The sequence below is a fragment of the Primulina huaijiensis genome, chromosome 11 (assembly GCF_012295235.1).
Source record: "Primulina huaijiensis isolate GDHJ02 chromosome 11, ASM1229523v2, whole genome shotgun sequence".
Taxonomy (NCBI): Eukaryota; Viridiplantae; Streptophyta; class Magnoliopsida; order Lamiales; family Gesneriaceae; genus Primulina; species Primulina huaijiensis.
In genome coordinates this window covers 14,813,492-14,834,234 of record NC_133316.1, presented here as the reverse complement: position 1 = coordinate 14,834,234, position 20,743 = coordinate 14,813,492, and the positions used below count along the sequence as shown (strand labels likewise).

General features: G+C 35.3%; 1 protein-coding gene across 4 annotated transcripts; it reads right to left on the bottom strand.

Annotated features, from left to right (window-relative positions):
* Nucleotides 1-12,606: 12,606 nt before the first annotated feature.
* LOC140987865 (mannan endo-1,4-beta-mannosidase 2-like) lies at nucleotides 12,607-18,116 on the bottom strand. Of its 4 annotated transcripts, none has more exons than XM_073456579.1 (6): nucleotides 18,098-18,116; nucleotides 17,117-17,760; nucleotides 16,337-16,534; nucleotides 14,749-14,871; nucleotides 13,336-13,547; nucleotides 12,607-13,221 (listed from the first exon to the last, which is right to left on the bottom strand). In XM_073456579.1, exons 2-6 carry the CDS (start codon nucleotides 17,486-17,488, stop codon nucleotides 12,816-12,818), a joined length of 1,311 nt encoding a protein of 436 aa, XP_073312680.1. In that variant the 5' UTR covers nucleotides 17,489-17,760; nucleotides 18,098-18,116; the 3' UTR covers nucleotides 12,607-12,815. The 4 variants fall into 4 exon arrangements, with proteins under 4 accessions (XP_073312680.1, XP_073312677.1, XP_073312678.1 ...); XM_073456576.1 differs by lacking the exon at nucleotides 18,098-18,116 and adding an exon at nucleotides 17,915-18,064; XM_073456577.1 differs by lacking the exon at nucleotides 18,098-18,116 and adding an exon at nucleotides 17,858-18,006.
* Between the last annotated feature and the right edge of the window lie 2,627 nt (nucleotides 18,117-20,743).

Genomic DNA, 20,743 nt, shown 5'->3' with positions numbered 1-20,743 from the left:
TCTTACCTATGAAGGGAGTAGTCCGATTCAGCAAATCCGGAAATTTGAATCCAAGATTTGTCAGATCCTTTGAGATTCTCGGAAAATTCGGAACCTTATCTTGTTGACTGACCTTGCCACCAGACATTTCAAGAGTTTATAGTATATTCCACATTTCACAACTACAAAGATACATCTTAGACCCAATCCATATTCCTAAAGTCACACTATTGTTAATGGAAGGAAACCTTAACGAATAAATTAAATATGAAGAAGTCCAGATCTGTATAATGGATACCAGAGACCAAATGCTGAGATGCCAAACCATCTCATACGTCAAAATACAATTGTATAACCATACTAAAAGAGAAGAAACATGGGAGCTAGAAGAGAAGTTGCGTAACCTTTACCTTTTTTAAGATCAAGCAAACTCATGTTTTAAGGATGAAACTTCCAATAAAGAGAGTGGGATGTGAGTACTCAGATTTTCGAATAAAATCATGAAAGCGATAAAACTCTATTTGTAGCTCAAATTTACAAATTAAAAACTCAACTTTAGACATAAACTTTCAGCTCAAAAAGCTCAAGGAGCTAACTCAAAAGAAATCGATGCGATGCAAACCGCAAGGACCGAAGTGTTGCCGCTCGGAGAAGAAAACCCCTAGCTCATGAACTCGAAACTTTAGCTCAAAAAAACTCTATTCTCTTGTCCTAAATGAACCAAAAATATAGCCAAGGGAAGAACTAGGGGATTGGACATATTTATTGTGCAAGAAATAGCTTTTGAGTAAACCAAAATTGACATTTGATAATGAATGGAATTTGATCATAATTATGAAAATACTTGGGCTCCAGGTGGCCGAATGAAATGGTCAAAGGAACAACCACTTTAGCATCTATAAATAGGCCGCCATTTGATGAAGAAATGTTGTACAAAATCCTAGCACAACGGCACCAAATCTTGGACCTTTTCATGCAAGAAAAAGTCACCATTTTTGAGTGAATCCAAGATGTTTTTGAGCAGCTTCTAGCCAACAATGTAAGGCTTTACCCTACCCAAAGATTTTGTCCAGAACTTGTTCAAAGTACTGTCCAAAAACAATACCTCAAAACTAACTCGAGTTCGAACCAAGGAAACCAAGAAAATCGACCATCATCTTAGTGTTTCGACCATCCATTCAAGCAGATTTTTAGGGGCCATTTTACTGCCCTGATTCCAACTTTCCAGCAGCAAAAAAATGAGTGAATCACACCCAAATACTAGCTCGAGGGTCTATCTAAATCTCGCCAAAGCATCCCCCAAGTTCGGCCAAGGTTCTCCCAAAGTCCAAGCAAATTCGAACTGCACTAGTTTGATCGTGTAACTGCAATATTCGTGAGTTCCAACAAGGATTGTGCAACATACACTCAACATTCTAAGGTATTGTTCTATACAAAAATCACATTCAAGTGCCGCCCTAACGCTTGTCGAGTTCTATCAAGAATTTTCATAAGATCCATCAAAGTTTCGATCAAGTTTATACCACACGTTCAAAACAACGGTAAGTGGGCTTATGTACTTGTTTTAAAATTTGATATATGATATAAAATTTGATCGATTACTATACGTTTTCCTCGGTTCGTATTTCTATATGATATTCCTTTGCTTTGATAAGTTTTGATTTGATGTGTCTGTTTCGTATTTGAGTCAATCTATATGTTTCGTTCCGATTTGATCCGTCCATTTCGTTATGTTCTTTCGTTTTGATGTGATACATCAATTTGATATTATTTGAATAATTGTGCATCGGGAAAGCTTGTAAGGAAAAAGGCCCCAGAAGGAACCTGTCTATGGTAGAAGGCCAAAGATGGATTCTGGATGCGGGAAAAGTCCCATAGGGATCCCATTTACAGGAAAAGGTCCTAGAAGAAGCCCAAGATCAAGGATAGCCCATAATCATTATAATGTGATTTGTTTCGATAAGATCTGATAAGGTTATGTTCCGATACGTTCTGATTTGATAAGGATTTTGTTCTTATATGTTCTATGTCTGATATTATAAGTCTTAAATTCTTTTAATTCCGTTTTTTTTTAATTATGTTATGTATGATATATTATTCTGGTATTCGGTCAGCCCCCACTAACTGAAGAAATTCAGAGTTATGAAAATCAAGTCTATGATTTAAGTTTATAGTTTATTTGTATTAGCTTCCTCATTTCGCACTTTTCTTTGTAAGAACAACTTTCGCATTCTTCGCATTTCGTATGCATAAAGATAATGTTCTTTTATGAATTAGAATGATTTTGGCTATTCGCTATGAGACTTATTGTTTTCAATGAAATTGGTGAACAATGTCAAATTTCATCTACGCCTAGTCCTGGGGCGTGACAGAAAGGCTCATATTAAGGAATATTTAACTAATGTGACAAGATTACAGAGCCCATTTTATTACTTGATTCAGATATCTATCTCAAACATAGTAAAATGTATCTCAGGGGCAGGGATCTATTATCTTCATAATCTCATCCATATGCGGATGAAACGTTTGGTGATTTTTGATCTAGAAATTGTTCGGTCGAAGAAATCTCATTGAGGATTTCAGAGCTTTCCTTGAGAATGACTTTTCTTGCAGCATAATCCAAGATATCTTCTTTGAAGATTCTTTCTTCATGGCCAATTCCAAGAATATCTTCAATTGTTACACCTAATTGTTTGGCAAAATTACGAGCTGAAGATATGGATAACACTCCACAAATCTACTCTTTTTTTAGCACAGAATCAGAAACATCTTTTTCATTGATTTTGGAATCCTGAAAGAATGGTGGACATATTTTGATGATCATGCCTCCAACTTTTAGAATTCAATATCAGTACAACAATGAGGTCATGACTGAATAACTGCAAAAGCAGACAAGAAACATATGATCGTTCAATATACCCCAAAAAAATTGCATTATGTTAATTTTTAATGCTACCTTTATCGATGTTTCCAGGAACATGGAGAACCTAATAATTGCCTTTGTAGCGACTGGTAATCTCTATGGTTGCTTTATCGCTTTGAACCTCACAAAGAGATTGGAATTCTTCAATTTCTCCCCCCTGCATAAGATGTTGGAAATTTCAAGTAAATTTAAAGATTGAATAAAAATTATGTCTCTCATGAATGTGAGAATGTCCTTTAGCTCTCCACATTCTTAAGTTAATTGTGGCTCATGATTGTAGAAGTGTCTTTTGACTTTCTGCATTCTTGAGTTAATTGAAGAGTTTAGGCTCTTCATATTCTTGAGTTAATGGGAAGATTAATTGATTAATCTTGCATGACTCTTGGTGTGCGCTTTGGAGATTATAAATAGTGTGTTCATTTCCTCATTCCATATGCATAAAAATGGTTTTTACAAACACTCAAGATCTCTTTCAAGCATTCTCTTGCATTTCATCTTGTTTGCTTTCCATTTGGCCTCTGTTAAATTTCGGTGATAAAGTGAAGATATGTTTTCGGTTCTGTAGAGCCCAAAATCAGTACACGTAAACCCTTGTATTTATTAAATGGTTAAAATTATTTATTTAATTTTAAAATGATTTTTAACCATGTATGATTTGTGATTTACATTATTTTAAATTATTACATGTTTATTGTGATGCACGTTAAAATGTTTTATCGAGTTTTATGTTTCTGACGAATATTCGATGCAGGATCAGGAAAAGATACCAGTGACGATTTAGACGATTTATGAAAATGTGTTATTTTATTTCAAGTCAAGAAAATTAGTATTTTAAATTATTTATGAAATTTTAAGTGTTTTAAAGCCTAATTTAATTTATTAGGTGATTTTAAGGTTTAAAGCTTTTCAAATATCAATTTGAAAATTTGGAGATTTTAAACTTGAAACTGGTACTCAATTATTTTATTTAATATTTGAGTAGTATTGAATAATTAGAGTAGTATCATTTTTATTACCAATTATTTAATTAATCACTTTTAGCCCCTAATTAGTTAATGAATTAGTTAATTAAGCAATATTTTTACCTAATCATCTACACACTCACGCGCACACACAACACACACACCCTCGCGTTAGTTTTTGAGAGAAACCTAGGGTTCTTAGTTCTTTCAGCAGCAGCCATCCTTTCCCTTGCAATTTCTGAAGATTTACGTTGATTTTTCGAGCAAAAATCGTGCAGCATCGTCCCTCGGTCATCTCCCGTGTTCCACCGCGCCGGTATTCATCATCTTCGAGCATTTAAACGCAAAGGCATGTATATTCTTTTATTTCTGCATCGATCTTGTCGTAGTAAGTATTTTGATGCGTATTGTATGTGAAAATTCGTGTATGTTGTGCAAAAGTTTGAGCAAAAATGTTTTGAAACGATTTTGGATCAAAATTTTAGATCACAAAAATGAAGCTGCTGTCATTTCGAGTACTGTGAATTTTCGGTCGATTTTCTGGAAAAACTTTCAACGTATAAAATATAGTACTTTTTGATACCTTCGATTTGACAGTAAATTCGTAATTTTCTAATAGAAACGAGGGAGATATGATTTTTATCGTAAAATCGCACAAGCTGTGAAATTTCTGTGTCACACAACTCGTCATCCTCTGTCATTTCGAATCCTGCGAATTTTTGGTTGATATTCGGGAAAAACTTTCAACATGTAAAACTTAGTACTTTTTGATACATTCGATTTGACAGTAAATTCGTAATTTTTGGACAAGAAACGAGTGAGTTATGATCATTCTCGTGTGACTGCTCAAACTGTGTTGGTTTTCAAAAATAGTCGCGCAGGACGGCGCTCGGGCGCGAGATTTTACCGCCCGAATGCCAAGCATTCTGGATTTAAAAAAATAAAACAAAAAAATAAAAAAACAAAAAAAAAAATTTGTCTTGGGCTGGCATGCATAATGTATTAGTATGTTCGACGTGCAAAGAAAATGTTTTATGTTTTTGAGGTATGTTAATTGTCTTGTGACCAATTATGAATGGGTTTGGAAGTCGGAGAACGTGTCCGGGGACCTCTCCACCCCTGTAAACTATGATCGGATTTTGATCAGGATTGGAAAGCAGTAAAGTATGATCAGGAACCAATCCACCCGGTAAAGTATGACCGGGGATCTTATGTATGTGGTAGTGGACATCCCTGTCAGCCCAGTACTGTGGTTTAGTATGATCAGGCTCACTATGTTATGGGTCACTTGCTCTGAAACATATCTCTACGCAAAATGATGATGATTATGCATGTTTAAGTATGTACGATGCAAGCACGTTTATGAAAATGTTTATGAATTGATGACACGTCTATGTTTATGTAAGTATGTTCAAAGTTTAAGTATGTATGCGCTACTTTAAAATGCATGAGGATTTATTATGTATTATTTGTTATTCTCGGTTTATACATGTTGAGTCTTTAGACTCACTAGAATTGATCGATGCAGGTGAGGACGAGTATGAGGAGACGAGAGGCGGGGACCAGTGAGTTGGCTCGGACTGTATGGAGGCATAACCCGAGGACCGCCTTAGTTTCAAGAGTTTTATGCATGACAACAATTGTTTACTCTGATTTTTAATGAAACCACTTTATGATGTTGCTTAAACAAGTACTTTTGCAAGCTAGTTAGTGGTGAGTTGATGACACGAAAATAGTTTGAACTCTTTTATGTTTCAAATATTTAGACAAGCTTTTTATTTGTAATTCATTTTTGAGAGTTTATTTCTTATTTAAAAAAAATGTTATTTTTCCGCAAATTTTAAGTATGTTTAAAAATACGGTACGTTACAGGTTCGCTGGTGAAGTTACTTCGTGCTAAGTTGCTGCAAGGCTTTGCCGTTGTATCCTGGGAAACAGTTGTCCGTCAAGATCCTTGAAGCACCGTCGGAGGGGACAAATCTGTTTTAAGGAAACTGTACTTCGTACAGGACTCAGTTTGATTTACTGTTTTATTGTTATTATTTTATACATGATATTCATACTTTCAATAGTATGCTCATTTTCGTATACTGTTTTTGATTGTCGACTATCAAGTCCTCAACAAGGCCTGCCCAAAGGATGAATTCCCGCTGCCGAATATGGATATACTTACTCATCGACAGTGGTTCGAAAACTTTTCATTTATAGATTGCTATATTGAGTATAATTAGATAAAGATGGCTCCTAAAAATGCCGCTCTGTCTGTATCTTTACGAGATTGCTTTCGTTCCCTACCTCTATATTTTTGTTATTAGCAATTTGGCTAACAATCTTAAAACAGAATTTGTTATACTCATTATGTGATTTGATGACGACATGGCTACTGATTCGAATGACTCGAATGTGCCAAAAGTTAGTCCCTGATTATGAAAGTCATTGTTGTCGATGTGTCAGCCATGCTAATACACCGAAGAAATTCGACGGCTCAAATTTCAAAAAGAAGCAACAGAAGATGTTATTCTATCTTACCGTCTTGAATCTAGCAAGGTTTCTCACTGAGGATGCTCCCAAACCACCCGCGGTTGACGGAGATGTGTAGAGAGCTAGTGTTATTGATGCATATCACCACTCATATTTTTTGTGTAGAATATGAATGGTTTGGCTGATTCGCTATAAAATGTGTATAGTGAAAAGAAGACGACTCGGAAATTTTGGGAGTCTCTGGATCGGAGATACAAAACCGAGGATGTCGAGGCCAAGAAATTTATTGTTAGTCGATTCTTGGACTACAAGATGGTTGACTCCAAAATGGTGATCAGTCAAGTTCAAGAAATCCAAGTGATTGTTCACAAGATTCACGCCGAAGGGATGACTTTGAACGAATCTTTCCAAGTGGCTGCTATTGTTGAGAAGCTACCACCGGCTTGGAAGGATTTCGAAATCTATTTGAAATACAAATGAAAGGAGATGAATGTGGAAGAACTCATTGTTCGACTTCTTATTGAGGAAGACAACAAGAGTTCTGAAAGATGATTGTTTTCTCAAGTTGCTGCTAAGGCAAATGTTGTCGAGCATGGTCAAAGCTCGAAAAGGAGAAACTTTCTCCTTCCAACAAAAGAAATAATGAACCACTTCAATTCATGGTGATATATGTGATTTAAAAGGTGTGCAAATACGTGGTGGAAATAAATACTCCATTACTTTTGTTGACGATGACACAAAGTTTTGTTATGTATATCTTCTTAAAAGTAAGGATGAAGCAATCGAAAAATTTGTCCACTACAAAAGTGAAGTTGAAAACCAACTTAGTAAGAAAATTAAGGTGCTATGAAGTGATCGGGTAGGTGAATATGAATCATCATTTACTGAGTTTTGTGTTCAACACGGTATCAAACACGAAAGAACTGTACCTTATTCTCCTCAGCAAAATGGCATTGCAGAAAGAAATAATCGCATTTTGAAAGAAATGATGAATGCATTGTTATTAAGTTCTGGTTTACCTCAGAACATGTGGGGGGAAGCTATTCTAACAGCAAATTACCTTTTAAAAATGTGCCCCGAAAGAAGCAAGATAAAAGTCCATACGAGTTATGGAAAGGTAGAAGTCCTTCCTACCAATACTTGCGAGTGTGAGGGTGTCTTGCCAAGGTAGGTGTACCCACTCCAAAGAAAGTAAAAATATGACCAAAAACTGTTGATTGCATTTTCATTGGATATGCTCAAAACAGTAGCGCATATCGTTTTCTTGTACATGAATATCAAATACTTGATATTCACAAGAATATGATAATGGAACCAAGAAATGCTTCGTTCTTTGAACACATGTTTCTATACAAATCTAAAGAAGAATCAAGTTCATCCAAAAGATTATATGAGACGATTGAAAAAGAACAGGAGCTTAACCAAGAGATTGAACCTAGACGTAGCAAAAGAGCTAGGACTGAGAAATCATTTGGTCCTGATTTCATCACTTTCATGATGGAAAGTGAACCTCAAAGCTTCAAGGAAGCAGTGAGTTCATATGAGGGACATCTATGGAAAGAGGCTATCAATTCCGAAATGTAATCCATTTTACAAAACCATACATGAGAATTAGTGAATCTTCCTTCGGGAAGCAAACCACTAGGCTGTAAATGGATTTTCAAACCAAAAATGAAATCAGATGGAACCATAGATAAGTATAAAGTCAGATTGGTAATTAAAGGTTACCATCAACGTGAAGGGCTTTATTACTTCGACACATATTCTCCTGTATCGAAAATAACCTCTATTCGTGTGATACTTGCTATTGTCGCCTTGCGAAATCTTGAAGTACACCAAATGGACGTAAAGGCAGCTTTTCTAAATGGAGATTTAGAAGAGGAAATTTACATGGAACAACCTGAGAGATTTTCTACGACTGTGCAAGAAAATAAGGTTTGTAAACTGATGAAGTCTCTGTATGGCTTAAAACAAAGCACCACAGCAATTACACGAAAAATTTGATAAAACCATGATAGAAAGTGGATTTAAATTCAGTGAATGTGACAAATTTGTATACATAAAGAATACTGAAAATGGATATGTTATTTTATGTCTTTACGTAGATGACATACTCATCATTTGTAGTAATGATAAAATGATTAAATCCACTAATAAGTTATTAAACTTAAGATTTGAAATGAAAGATTTGGGCTTAGTCGATGTGATTCTTGGAATTAAAATTCAAAGAACATCTGAAGGCCTAGTTCTAAGTCAGTCACATTATGTGGACAAAATACTTGAGAAATTCAATAAAGATGACTCTGCATTAGTTAGAACCCCGATAGATACCAGTCAGCATCTATCAAAGAATCGAGGTGAGAGTATATCTCAATTAAAATACTATCGAGTCATTGGAAGTCTGATGTACTTAATAAGTTGTACAAGACCAGACTTTTCTTATGCAGTAAGCAAATTGAGTAGATTCACGAGTAACTCAGGGTTGAACACTAGAAAGCAATTATCAGGTTGCTAAGGTACTTAAGGTACATTCGTGACCTTGGACTGCACTATACAAGATATCTCGCTGTTATTGAAGGATATAGTGATGCTAACTAGATATCTGACATGAAAAACTCAAAATCTACAAGTTGATTTATATTCACTTTAATAGGTACAGCAATTGCTTGGAAATCTTCTAAACAGAGTGTAATAGCTAGATCCACAATGGAATCTGAGTTTATAGCTCTCGACAAATGTGCTGAAGAGGCTGAATGGCTCCATCAATTCTTAGAAGATGTTCCATGATAGGAAAAACCTGTGACGGCTATATGCATACATTGTGATAGCCAATCTGCTATTGGAAGGACACAAAATAATATGTATAATGGTAAGTCTAGGTATATACGTCGTAGACACAATACCATTAGACAACTACTCTCAACTGGAGTTATCTCTGTTGACTATGTAAAGTCAAAGGATAATATAACGGATCCGCTAAACAACGGATTAAACAGAGAGTTAGTTACGAAATCGTCAAAGGGGAATGGGGCTCAAGCCTATAGAATAAATTGGTGCGAAGGAAAACCCAACCTACGCTGAATGGAGATCCCAAGAACCAGGTTCAATGGGACAACCTAATCGCACTGATTTGGTATATCACTGTGGGGTTATCCCTAGTCCATTCCTATTATGAAACAGTGAATATTGAGGATAAGCTTACGGATTTTAATGATTCTGATGAGAAGAATATAGAATCACCTATGTGAGAGAGAAGTGGGACCGCTTCGAAGGAATTGTTAGGCTCAATTCTAGATCCTCTCGTAGAACCAGACGTGTGTTCATGGCCAAAACGAACACGATCATGAGAACTGAATAGTATCAGGGAGAGCCTTGTGTGAAGTATATTTTAATTTACATAAATGGCAGAACAGTTCAAGGACATCATGTCTACTGGTCAGCTAGTAAAGCAAATATATTTTATAAGGGAAGGTTCAAAGGGTAACACCTACCTATCCTATGCAGGATTCAACTGTAGAACTTTGTCATCAAGATTTGTATCAATTTTCATTCATGTGGGGGATTGTTGGAAATTTCAAGTAAATTTAAAGATTGAATAAAAATTATGTCTCATGAATGTGGAGGTGTCTTTTGACTCTCCACATTCTTGAGTTAATTGTGGCTCATGATTGTGGAAGTGGCTTTTGACTTTCCAATTCTTGAGTTAATTGAAGACTTTTGGCTCTTTATATTCTTGAGTTAATGGGAAGATTAATTGATTAATCTTGCATGACTCTTGGTGTGCACTTTGGGGATTATAAATAGTGTGTTCATTTTCTCATTCCATATGCATAAAAATGGTTTTTACAAACACTCAAGATCTCTTTCAAGCATTTTCTTGCATTGCATCTTGTTTGCTTTCCATTTGGCCTCCGTTAAATTTCGGTGATAAAGTGAAGATATGTTTTCGGTTCACTGGTGAAGTTACTTCGTGCTAAGTTGCTGCAAGATTTTGCCGTTGTATCCTGGGAAACAGTTGTCCGTCGAGATCCTCGAAACACCGTCGGAGGGGATAAATTTGTTTTAAGGAAACTGTACTTCGTACAAGACTCGGTTTGATTTACTATTTTATTGTTGTTATTTTATACACGATATTCATACTTTCAATAGTATGCTCATTTTCGTATACTGTTTTTGATTGTCGACTATCGAGACATCAACAAGGCCTGTCCAAAGGATGAATTCCCTATGTCGAACATGGATATACTTACTCATCGACAGTGGTTCGAAAACTTTTCATTTATAGATTGCTATATTGAGTATAATTAGATAAAGATGGCTCCTGAAAATGCCGCTCTATCTGTATCTTTACGATATTGCTTTCGTTCCCTACCTCTATATTTTTGTTATTAGCAATTTCGCTAATATAAGATATCATGAATATCTCATATATGTGCACCAAGTTTAGAATCAAGCATAAAATATAACACCGAGGACTTTAATGATCTATAATAGGAAAGGGCATGACATAAACAAAATGTTACTGCCACAGTCAGATGCAGCTCTAGGAAGAGTAGCAGGGGAAAGACTCGGAAGATTTAATTGAGGAGAACTATAATCTTCATAAATTTACAAGTAAAATTTTAAATTTTTTAATCCGCTCCAAATTTTGATGATATTAAACAATTGATATAAATCTGACCAGAAAGTACTCGTATAGCTCACACAAGCTATGCTCAACACTGATAGGACAAAATCATATGGTGCACTTCGACAGATTATTGACAATTTGAATGATTAAAGCTACTGAATAAATTTCTTATATGGATGGAACATTACTATAGTGAAATAATTCACAGCTGATACAGAATTTAGCATGTTCTTCTCAGATGATTTGAAATTAAACACATACTTGAACTGATTGGATCAACAACGAGAACACAAGGAATTTACGAGTAAATTTAGAAATGAGTAACTGACAACACCATAGTTTTAGTTTCAACTCCCTACAAAGCCAAGTTTACATTTTTTCCCTTTTATTATTTACATAATATATAATTTTCTCCACCCAAATAATCATATCTTCTCCATCTACCAAATTCATCGGATGTTTTCTCAGAAAAATAAAAATCCATCAGACTTCCCCCAAGAAAATTCATCCGCTGATCTATGGCCTCTCTTTCTGGTTTCAAAGAAGGCAATTCAAGGTCAAGCTTAGCAGTGTAAGTCGATTGTCATCCTTGTATTTTAGTAATTTCGAATATGAGATTTTGATTTAGATTTATAAAGGTGTATGAGATTCTGATTTTTGTGGTTAATGAATATGAGATTTTGATTTTGTTTCCATCTATAAAGGTGTATGAAATTAAATTCATAAAAAATTGTGATTGTGATTTTTTACATTTATCGTATTTTTATTTGTGGTTAATGAATGAAATTCTGATTTTCTTTTACAATTATTATACAACAGACGCACTTAGAAGGCTCGAGAGTGAAATAATAATATTGTCAAAAATTCATGCTATAGTTAAAATAGAAGATAATAGGATGATTTTGCAGATGAAATTGTCAAAATCTGGTGTGTTCACGTGTCATGCCTTTTACATATTTGATTATTTGTTTTAGTTGTCACAAGCCAATCAATCTATCTGTTTTTTCTTTAATATGAGGTTGTTTCTAACTTGAGTTAATTCGAATGATCTTATATCCAAGAGTGGACTTATACTAAGAGAAAAGGTGGGCATTTTCCCAGTAATTTTTTTTTTCCCAAAAATGACTTTTACACTCCCTGTTTACTGATTTCATATTTCAGCTTTTAATCTTTTATTCACTGTTAAAAAATCATGACCATATTTCTTAGATGAACATGCAAAGAACCAATGTCATAATTGATTTGAGTCACACGGTAAGCCCACTTTGATGAATGCTTATTTAATTTCGGTAGATTTTGTGGGACGCTCCAAAATTACTTTTTATTTTTAAAAATGCCCACATTTCACTTTTTTTTACCTTTAATATATGAATTGTCGAAGTGTTCTCTACGGTTTATCTCATTGGGATTAAGGATCGAATAATTTACAATATTAAGTTGTTTTATGATATAGTAATAAATCATTTTTTTCTCGAGAACACGCCGAACGTATTTGTTTAGACTTTTTTAACTACTGATTTATTTACTGGGCAGAAGTACCAAAGTTCTATCGCTCAACCATTTAATTGGCTACAAAAAGGAACAATTTGCTTAGTATGGTAGATCGTTCATGCTTTTATCTTCGATACAGATTCAAACAACAATGCAGCAAAAAATCTCTGCACATGTTTTTTCATAGGGATGATTATCATGCACCTCTATATGTTGATTCTTGTTTCTCTCACTCTGAAACAATCAACCAAAACCAACAAAACATTCAAACATGTATCACTCACTCAGTCACATGTAGATTTTTAATGATTCGTCTAACATAGTAAAGATATGTATTCTTTTTTATAGTTTACCGGGCGGCACATAGTCTTCTCAAGTACTCCATTTGTGAAGGTAAAGCCCCTTGAATTCTCGCAAGTCTACAAGACTGTTCGGTGAATAACTGATACATTGATGCTCTGTTCCATGGAATGATCCCGAATTCGTCGTTGAACTCTTCCATCCCTTCAACCAGGAACTGCCAGACTAAAGATCCTGCACCGGACTGGTTTAATTTGGCAGATTTGTATATGATATCAAGAATGACTTTGAAGAATCTCTCTCTTTGGGAATGGTCAAAATCCTTGTTCTCGTTGGATAAGCCGAATTCTGTGAACAGTACTGGCTTTTTCAGCTCTTTGTCACCATCTTCGATGTGAGATAGCATCCACTTGGCAGCAAATTTTAATCTAGACTCAAATCCCGTATCATGCGACCTTCAAACAGGAAGGGGCGAATCCAGACTTTCAAGTCAAGAAGTAAAAATATCGAATAGCTGATAAAAATAAAATCGTGGAACATATTATGTGCAGATAAATAGCTCAGCTCACCAATGATCAGGGTAAATATGTACAGATGCAAAATCAACGGTTGAAATCTTCGAGTTACGAACAAAATCAGTTCCTACATCAGATGCCCACAATTCTGGATTGACAGTTAACCGTTTAGGACTTTTCGGTCCGTAAAATCCTTCAAGACCAACAGTCAGCAGATGTTTCCCGTCAATTGACTTCACAAAAGTTGACATTTCTTCTATCCAATCCTGCAGTTACACAAGATGTCATTTACATCCAGACAAACCTTAATAAAGATACTATGATTGGATCGAGGATGGAACATACACAAAAACAAAGAGATCTGGAGGGGGTTTTGTGCCAAGAACCCGTGTTTCTATTGGATAAGAAGCATACAACATTTATTTAATCTCAAGTCATAGGTTGCTCAAAATTTCCTTTCACATTCGGATCGGATCGGCGTATCACTATAAGATGGAGAAGATATTATTCAACTATTTGTAAGACGAGAACTATGACACGAGATTGACATGAATATAATGTTTTAAATACTAGTCAAGAGAGGTAGCTCACAATTTTTGGCATTGGAAAGTGACACTTGAGCATGCTTGGAACAACATAACAAGATTAGTTTCCAATCTGACTGCAATCTAATAAGAGATAGTACACTCTCCAAACCCCCCATTAGCCATTCAACATCTGTATAACGAGAATCCCGTCTCACAATAGACATTGCTCGTCATGTCAAACACATAAGAGCAGATCAAAATAATTTTACTAAAGAAAAGACAATGTCTTGACTTGACACGCAGAAGATCATAGCCAAAACTGAGTTAAAGGAAGCTCAAAACTGATCATCCTTAGTACACTGCATGTTTCGAATAAAAATACTTAGAGCTTTCCTACTAAGATAACTACTTGCAGACCAGTTATCTAAATGGCGGTCAAAGCGGCCGTCCAGGTGGTAGGCGACCCTCGACCGCCTTTGTCCATGGCGGTCTCTATAAGCGGTCTGAGGGTATCCGGCGGACGAGCAAGTGAGGGAGACAGTGGAGGCGGCGGGAAGCGGTCAATGATTTAAAAATCCTAATCAACTGTCAACCTAAAATAATTTTAAAATTCAGTCAAATTCAATCAATTTAAAAACCCTAAATATAATAAAAACACATATCACTCTCTTTTGATTTTACTTTTGGTTTCAAATGTTCTCCACCATCAGTCACCACATGCCTCAAACCACCTCCAACTGCAGCCGCCACCACCGTCATTAACCACAACCTTAATTATCTTGTTAGTTTGCATTTATATATTATTTGTAATTACATTACATTATTATATATAATTACCTATAAAAAAATTGCTAAAAAAACAACCGCCTAGGCGCCAAGGAGGTAGGCGGTCGCTGACCGCCCCGCCACCGCCTCCCGTCATTTACAACATTGTACTTGCCTGAAGTGTATCACCAGATTTATCAGTCATACAGCGGGGTTCATTGATCAACTCCCAAGCAAAAATTGTTGGATCGTCCCTGTACTCAATCCCTGTGATGGTGTTCTTCCTTGTTAGAACAGTCTGCCAGAGAGGAAATCAGAAAAATACAATTAAATGGCCGAGCTAAATATTCTTCAGTTTCCTTGTTTGCATATATAAAAGAAAGAAAAATAAAGCAAAAAAATGATATTTTTGGTTAAGTTTCAGCTCTTTTAAAAAGAAGGAAAGGTACGCATATGCGAAAAGTGGTGGCTAAGTTTTTTTCACTATTTGTTCTTGGTCATTCTCGACAGGTTTGTCACTACATGTGTGTGTGTGTGTGTGTGTGTGTGTGTTTGTGTATATATATATATACATACCATCTTCAGTGTAGCACTGCAATACTTCGAAAAAGAATTACTGAAATTATAGAACATCTCTAGGCTGAATATTAAGACGTCAAAATTAAGATAACTTACAAATTTAAGAGACAAATACTCCGTAAAAGAATTACTGAAATTATAGAACATCTCTAGGCTGAATATTAAGACGTCAAAATTAAGATAACTTACAAATTTAAGAGACAGCACTTTGAGTTTCAGATTCAAGTGTAAGTTAATAGAAATCAGTAGTATGCGTTTGGCTTTATTAATTCTGGAAAAACAACAAGTTTCACTATTCTTCCCAGAGACGGGAGGTTAAAGATAGTCAAACATAACATATTTTTCATACTCTGAATGCATAAAAGATATACAGGAAGGAACTACTTGATAAGAATAGGATGATGATCAATAGTTAAAGAGAGGTATAAAGGATAGCAGAAATTAATTTCGGATAAAATGTGACTCTAATATTTTGGGCCGGAGAAAATATGATAGTTGGATGAGAGAAATCCAGAGGTCAAATTGTTTCATCTTCTTATTTGAAAATGAATAAACTCCTCAGGTTTTACCATCGGTGTTTTTTTGGAATGAGCTCTTTACTTTACATTAGGTTTTCGTTATCAGGCAATTCAGTTTATTACAAAATGACTTGAGGCATCACGAGTTAACACTTTCGAGAGTTTTCGTTTTTGGCACCATCTAAAGATAGCATTTGTAGTTCATCACTACTGAAGGTAAAGACTAAAGATTATAAATGCATTTACGTGTGACGATAAATATCATAAGAGCAGAATGGAACTTGATGGGCCATGCTTCAATGTGAGGTTTCAAATTCTATGAAGGAAAGGAAATGAGAAAAGTAGACAATACAACGTTTTCCAAGCTCAAATTATTTTTGTTTTTGACCAAAATTTAAGGAGCTTTGAGTTCAGGTAAAGAGTTGATATGTTAGAATCATAAGAGATAATCAGAATTTGCAGGCTCCATGATGTGAGCACAATTTATAACATTCTAAATTTGGAAAGAAAAGCCAAATCATACACGTCATGTTCACTAGTTTGCAGCCTCCAGGTAAGCAAACCAAACTATCGATTTTTTTTGTTTTTTAAAGAACATTTGAAGCGGCATCTAACAAGTTACAATTTAAAGATTTAGAGAGAACAGATGATCAATAATTAAGTTACCTTAATATAATTCTTGAAATAGTGTCGGATAGTCGGATCATAAAAGAACGAGTCATTAGAAGAACTTAAGCCAACGTCTTCTTCCCATGCCCACTTAACATATTGAGTCTTTCCACCATATGCTTGCAAGTTATTAACCAAGCATAGGATTAGCCGTATCCCGTACTTTCTAGCTTCAGCAATAACATGATCCAAGGCCTGAAATTGCATATGGAATTCGTTAAGATCATTCAAATAAGATAACATTATTAAACTACCATATCCGAGAATTTGTGGGCCATCGTCACTAAAAAGACATCTGATAAACAGAGGAAAGGGAAACAAACACATACAAGTTATGTTTCAAGATGGTGCATGTAATGGTAGTCTAGCCCTTCAGTATTGTAATTCTAATTTATGAACAGGTTACACATTAAGAGATATGGAATGTGATTTACTTGCGGATTCATCAACTATTCTATATTTTGTATCAATTTTCCTCAACTTCAGCTAATAATATATCGGAGAAACAGTGATAACAAAGACAGTACATCCTCACAGAAACAGACAAAATGAAGTCCACATTAGATAGACTATTTACCTCGATCACAGAAAATGCAGCTATTATCACTGAAATCACATTAAACAAACTCCCTACTAAAATAAACATAAACTAGGGACAAAATCTTGGAAAAAACATTAGACCGTCATCAAATTCAGAAACTAAAGGTCAGACTCTATGCAACTGAAGAGCTTCATTATACTCTAATAAAACAGATCAACACAAAAATTTATTCTTACTCTGAAAACATTTTCATTGAACCGGCCAGGGGAGATTTGTAGAGCATTGTAATCACCGTCATTGAAAGCCCAAGTTCTACACACAGTGAGTCCCATTTTAGCACCAGCTTGCAATACTGCTCTGATCCTAGGTTTCCTTGATACATCAACAGCATGATCCATCATCCAGTAAGAGTTCCATCCATTAAAATAGAAAGGCCTACCATCCACGATGAACTGGCTGCCATTTCTTTCCACAAAACTCAGTTTTGTGTCACTACGAATATCGATCCACAAGTCCCCAAAAGACAAGTAAATAAAAGCCACGCATGAAGCAAAACCAACGATTGGGTAGAAAACCCCATTCCCCCCAACAACGCCACTTTTAACCATCAAAATGGCTCAACCAGTATCACTCTGAAAGCAAGACAAAACGTGGGTGTAATGCACAATCTTAGGCCAGAAATCAATAAGCTTCTGAAGATAACGGTATCTCCAACTATCCAGATGACACCATCGAGCCGAGAACTCAGAAATTGCAATAAAACATAGAAATTCCAAATAGGTCTTTTCTTGACACGTTTCAGATCTATTTAGTTTCCTCCAAGAAAATCTTCGGGTTCAAGATAATGACAAAAACATTGAAAGCCAACCCAGATCCCTTTCTGCCAAAGGGTATACAAGATATTAGCTAAAACCGACAGCCAAAGTCCAAGAACAGTAAAAAAGACTACAAATTCTGCTACCCACTAAACCAAAAACCTGCATCAAAAAGCTTTATTGCTTATGTTAGATTGAGAAGAGGGAATGAATGAATACCGGGTGTCAATTGTTTGTTTTCTGTACTTTAACAATGGGAGTTTAATAAATTTTATTTTATAAATATATATATATAGATACGAAGTAATGAGAACCAATGGGCAGTTGATGGTGGCGCTGAAAGAGGGTGGGACAAAGACCACATACGAAAGAGAAAGCACAACAAAAAAATTTAACATATACCAACAATAGCAGGAATCAAGGGTACTGTACAGCCCAACAAAATTTGAGAAATTTACTAATGAATATGGAGATGAAACAGTGATGGATATCAAACTGCTATATGCAAATGTTATTAGATCTGAAAGTTGTTGAATTCAGTTTTTCTTGCAATCAATCATTATGAATAATTTTTATATTATGGGTCATTTCCGGGGTAGGCAATTAGGCATTATATGGGAAAATGAGGAAATCCGGAGGTGGTGCGAAATGTATTTTACTTTTTTATCATTTATTTAAATTTATTTAAAACTTAATTTTGTCAAATATTAGTGTACTTAAATTTAAATTTTATGTATAATAAAACTTAAATTTTAATTAAATTAAAAAACCTAAAATACTTAACAAAACCTACCTCTCACAGTAGCCACTCTTCTCAATCTTCCACACAACTTAAATCTCACTACACTCTTCCCAATCTTCCAAATTTCTGGTCGCATCACTATTTTTGTCAAATTTGTTTGCCTTCTCACTCAACGTTGTAACAATGAATCTACAATATATTGGTTTAGAAAAAATCCAAAGAGATAATCACGTTTTGGTAAGAACTCATGTAACGTCCTAAAAACCAAACATACGTAAATCACATGTATGCAAATTATTTGAATTACTTAATTATTTTATTTAATTGATTTTAAATGCTTACTTGATGCATATTATATGATTAAAGGTATGATTGCATGATTAAATGATTATATGACATGTGTTGGAACTTTTCAAGTTCGCAATCTTGATTTTGATGCTAACAAAACTTATTATTTTGTTTCTAATAATCTACCTTAGTGAGCAGGCAGCTAAAACTGAATTAATCAGTTTACGAAACCAACTGAAGCCATCGGAGATGCCAACTGATTGAACAAACTGATTGCCGAGACTAAATCAGTCTAACTGATTCTTCAAACAAGCAGTTCAGTTGATTGTCCAAACTGATAGGTGATTCAGCAGGAAGATCTCAAAAGCCTGGCCAGCCTATGATGTGTCCAACTGACGAAGAACCCAGCTAAACAGTTCAACTGAAGGAGTGAAATCAGTTCAACTGACGAGTCAACTGATTTCACTAGCCCAACTGAAGACCAGTCCAGCTGACCAGTTCAAAGCATCAGTCAGAATCTTTCAGTTGCAGATCAAGACAAGCTTACAGTAAATGGATTCCAGCTGTGCGAGAAGGTACAAAGCCTTTGTCCAGTCAAAGGACAATAATGGACGTTGCATCAGAGTATTAAAGACAAAACGCTCCAGAAGGGCAGTCAAAAAGTCGAAGCACAAAGTCCAAGGAGCCGATTCAAATGCAACGGATACAATAATTGAGTCTCATTGTACGATCAGCTTTTCCCGTCTATATAAAGAGAAGATCAGTGAAGACTCAAAGAAGAGATATATACGAGAGAGTTGAGAAGAAAAACAGTAAAGGGCACGCTCAGTTGCATATCAGCTTTTAGAAGCACTTAAAGCCCAGAGAGAATTCTTCATCGTTGTATCAGCTTAGTTTAGAAGTCATTTTCCCTCAGTGTGAGAACATTCTTGTTTAGTTCTCACACACACACTCACTCTCAAATCCACTGAAATACCATCTTGCACAAAGACGTAAAACTTGTGTATGTAGTCTTTGACACATAGACGTTAAAGAAGTGTTGGCTGGAAGGTGCTGCCTTCAGTCGTAGCTAGGAGTTCAGTTTAGCCAATAGTGTAAGTCCTAGCTGAGTGGGTTTGTACAAAGTGTTGTATAAATCAAAGTCTTCTAGTGGAATCTACCCGTGGTGGTAGACGGGGTGACGTAGAAGCAGTTGAAGTCTCCGAACATCCATAAACATATCTTGTGTATTTAACTGATTAACTGTTGTTTTCAAACTGTTTCGATCAGTTAGCGCATTCGTCAGTTCAATTGTCACCATAACTTAACAAAAGAATGCAAAAACTAATCTGTCTTTTTTCGGTTATTCAGTTTACATAAGTTAAACTGTTTTCTAATAACAGTCTTCTTCACGAAGGATTACTTCGAGTTTCTTCCGCTTGGTTTTAACCAAACTCGATTTAATTCATCGGTGTTAATATTCTTAGAACATGAGCTATTGCAGCTCATTGGAGAATATAGTGTTCGAAATGCATTCGAGGCACTAGCACACTCATTCCTTCAACAGGATTTCATGAAATTGAAGGATTTTACCTGAATATTCGATAATAGGCAGGGGAAAGGAGACCAGAGACGACCCAGACAAGAATAAATATTTTTCATTTAATATTTTCAAGGCTTCTTAATATGATTAAAAATGATTTAATTTTACTAAAAATAGTAGAGTTCAAATTATTTTACGAGTCGAGCTCGATTTTACCCGGGAAGCCGGTTTTGGACAAACGAAGAGTTTTTAAAAGATCAAAATTATTATTTTTGGAAACTAAATTTTATACACTTTTATGTTTCAATTAAATAAGAGTTATTGGGCCCAATTTAACTAAATTGAGTAGGTCCAATTGCTCATATACTTGGAAGCCCAAAACCTAAGCCCATTATCTTGCAAAATTAAATCTATAAAAATGCAATCCTAGGTCTTTTGAGAGAAAAAACCAGCCGATTTTTACACCTACATCACACAAAAATTTCGAAAATTCTTT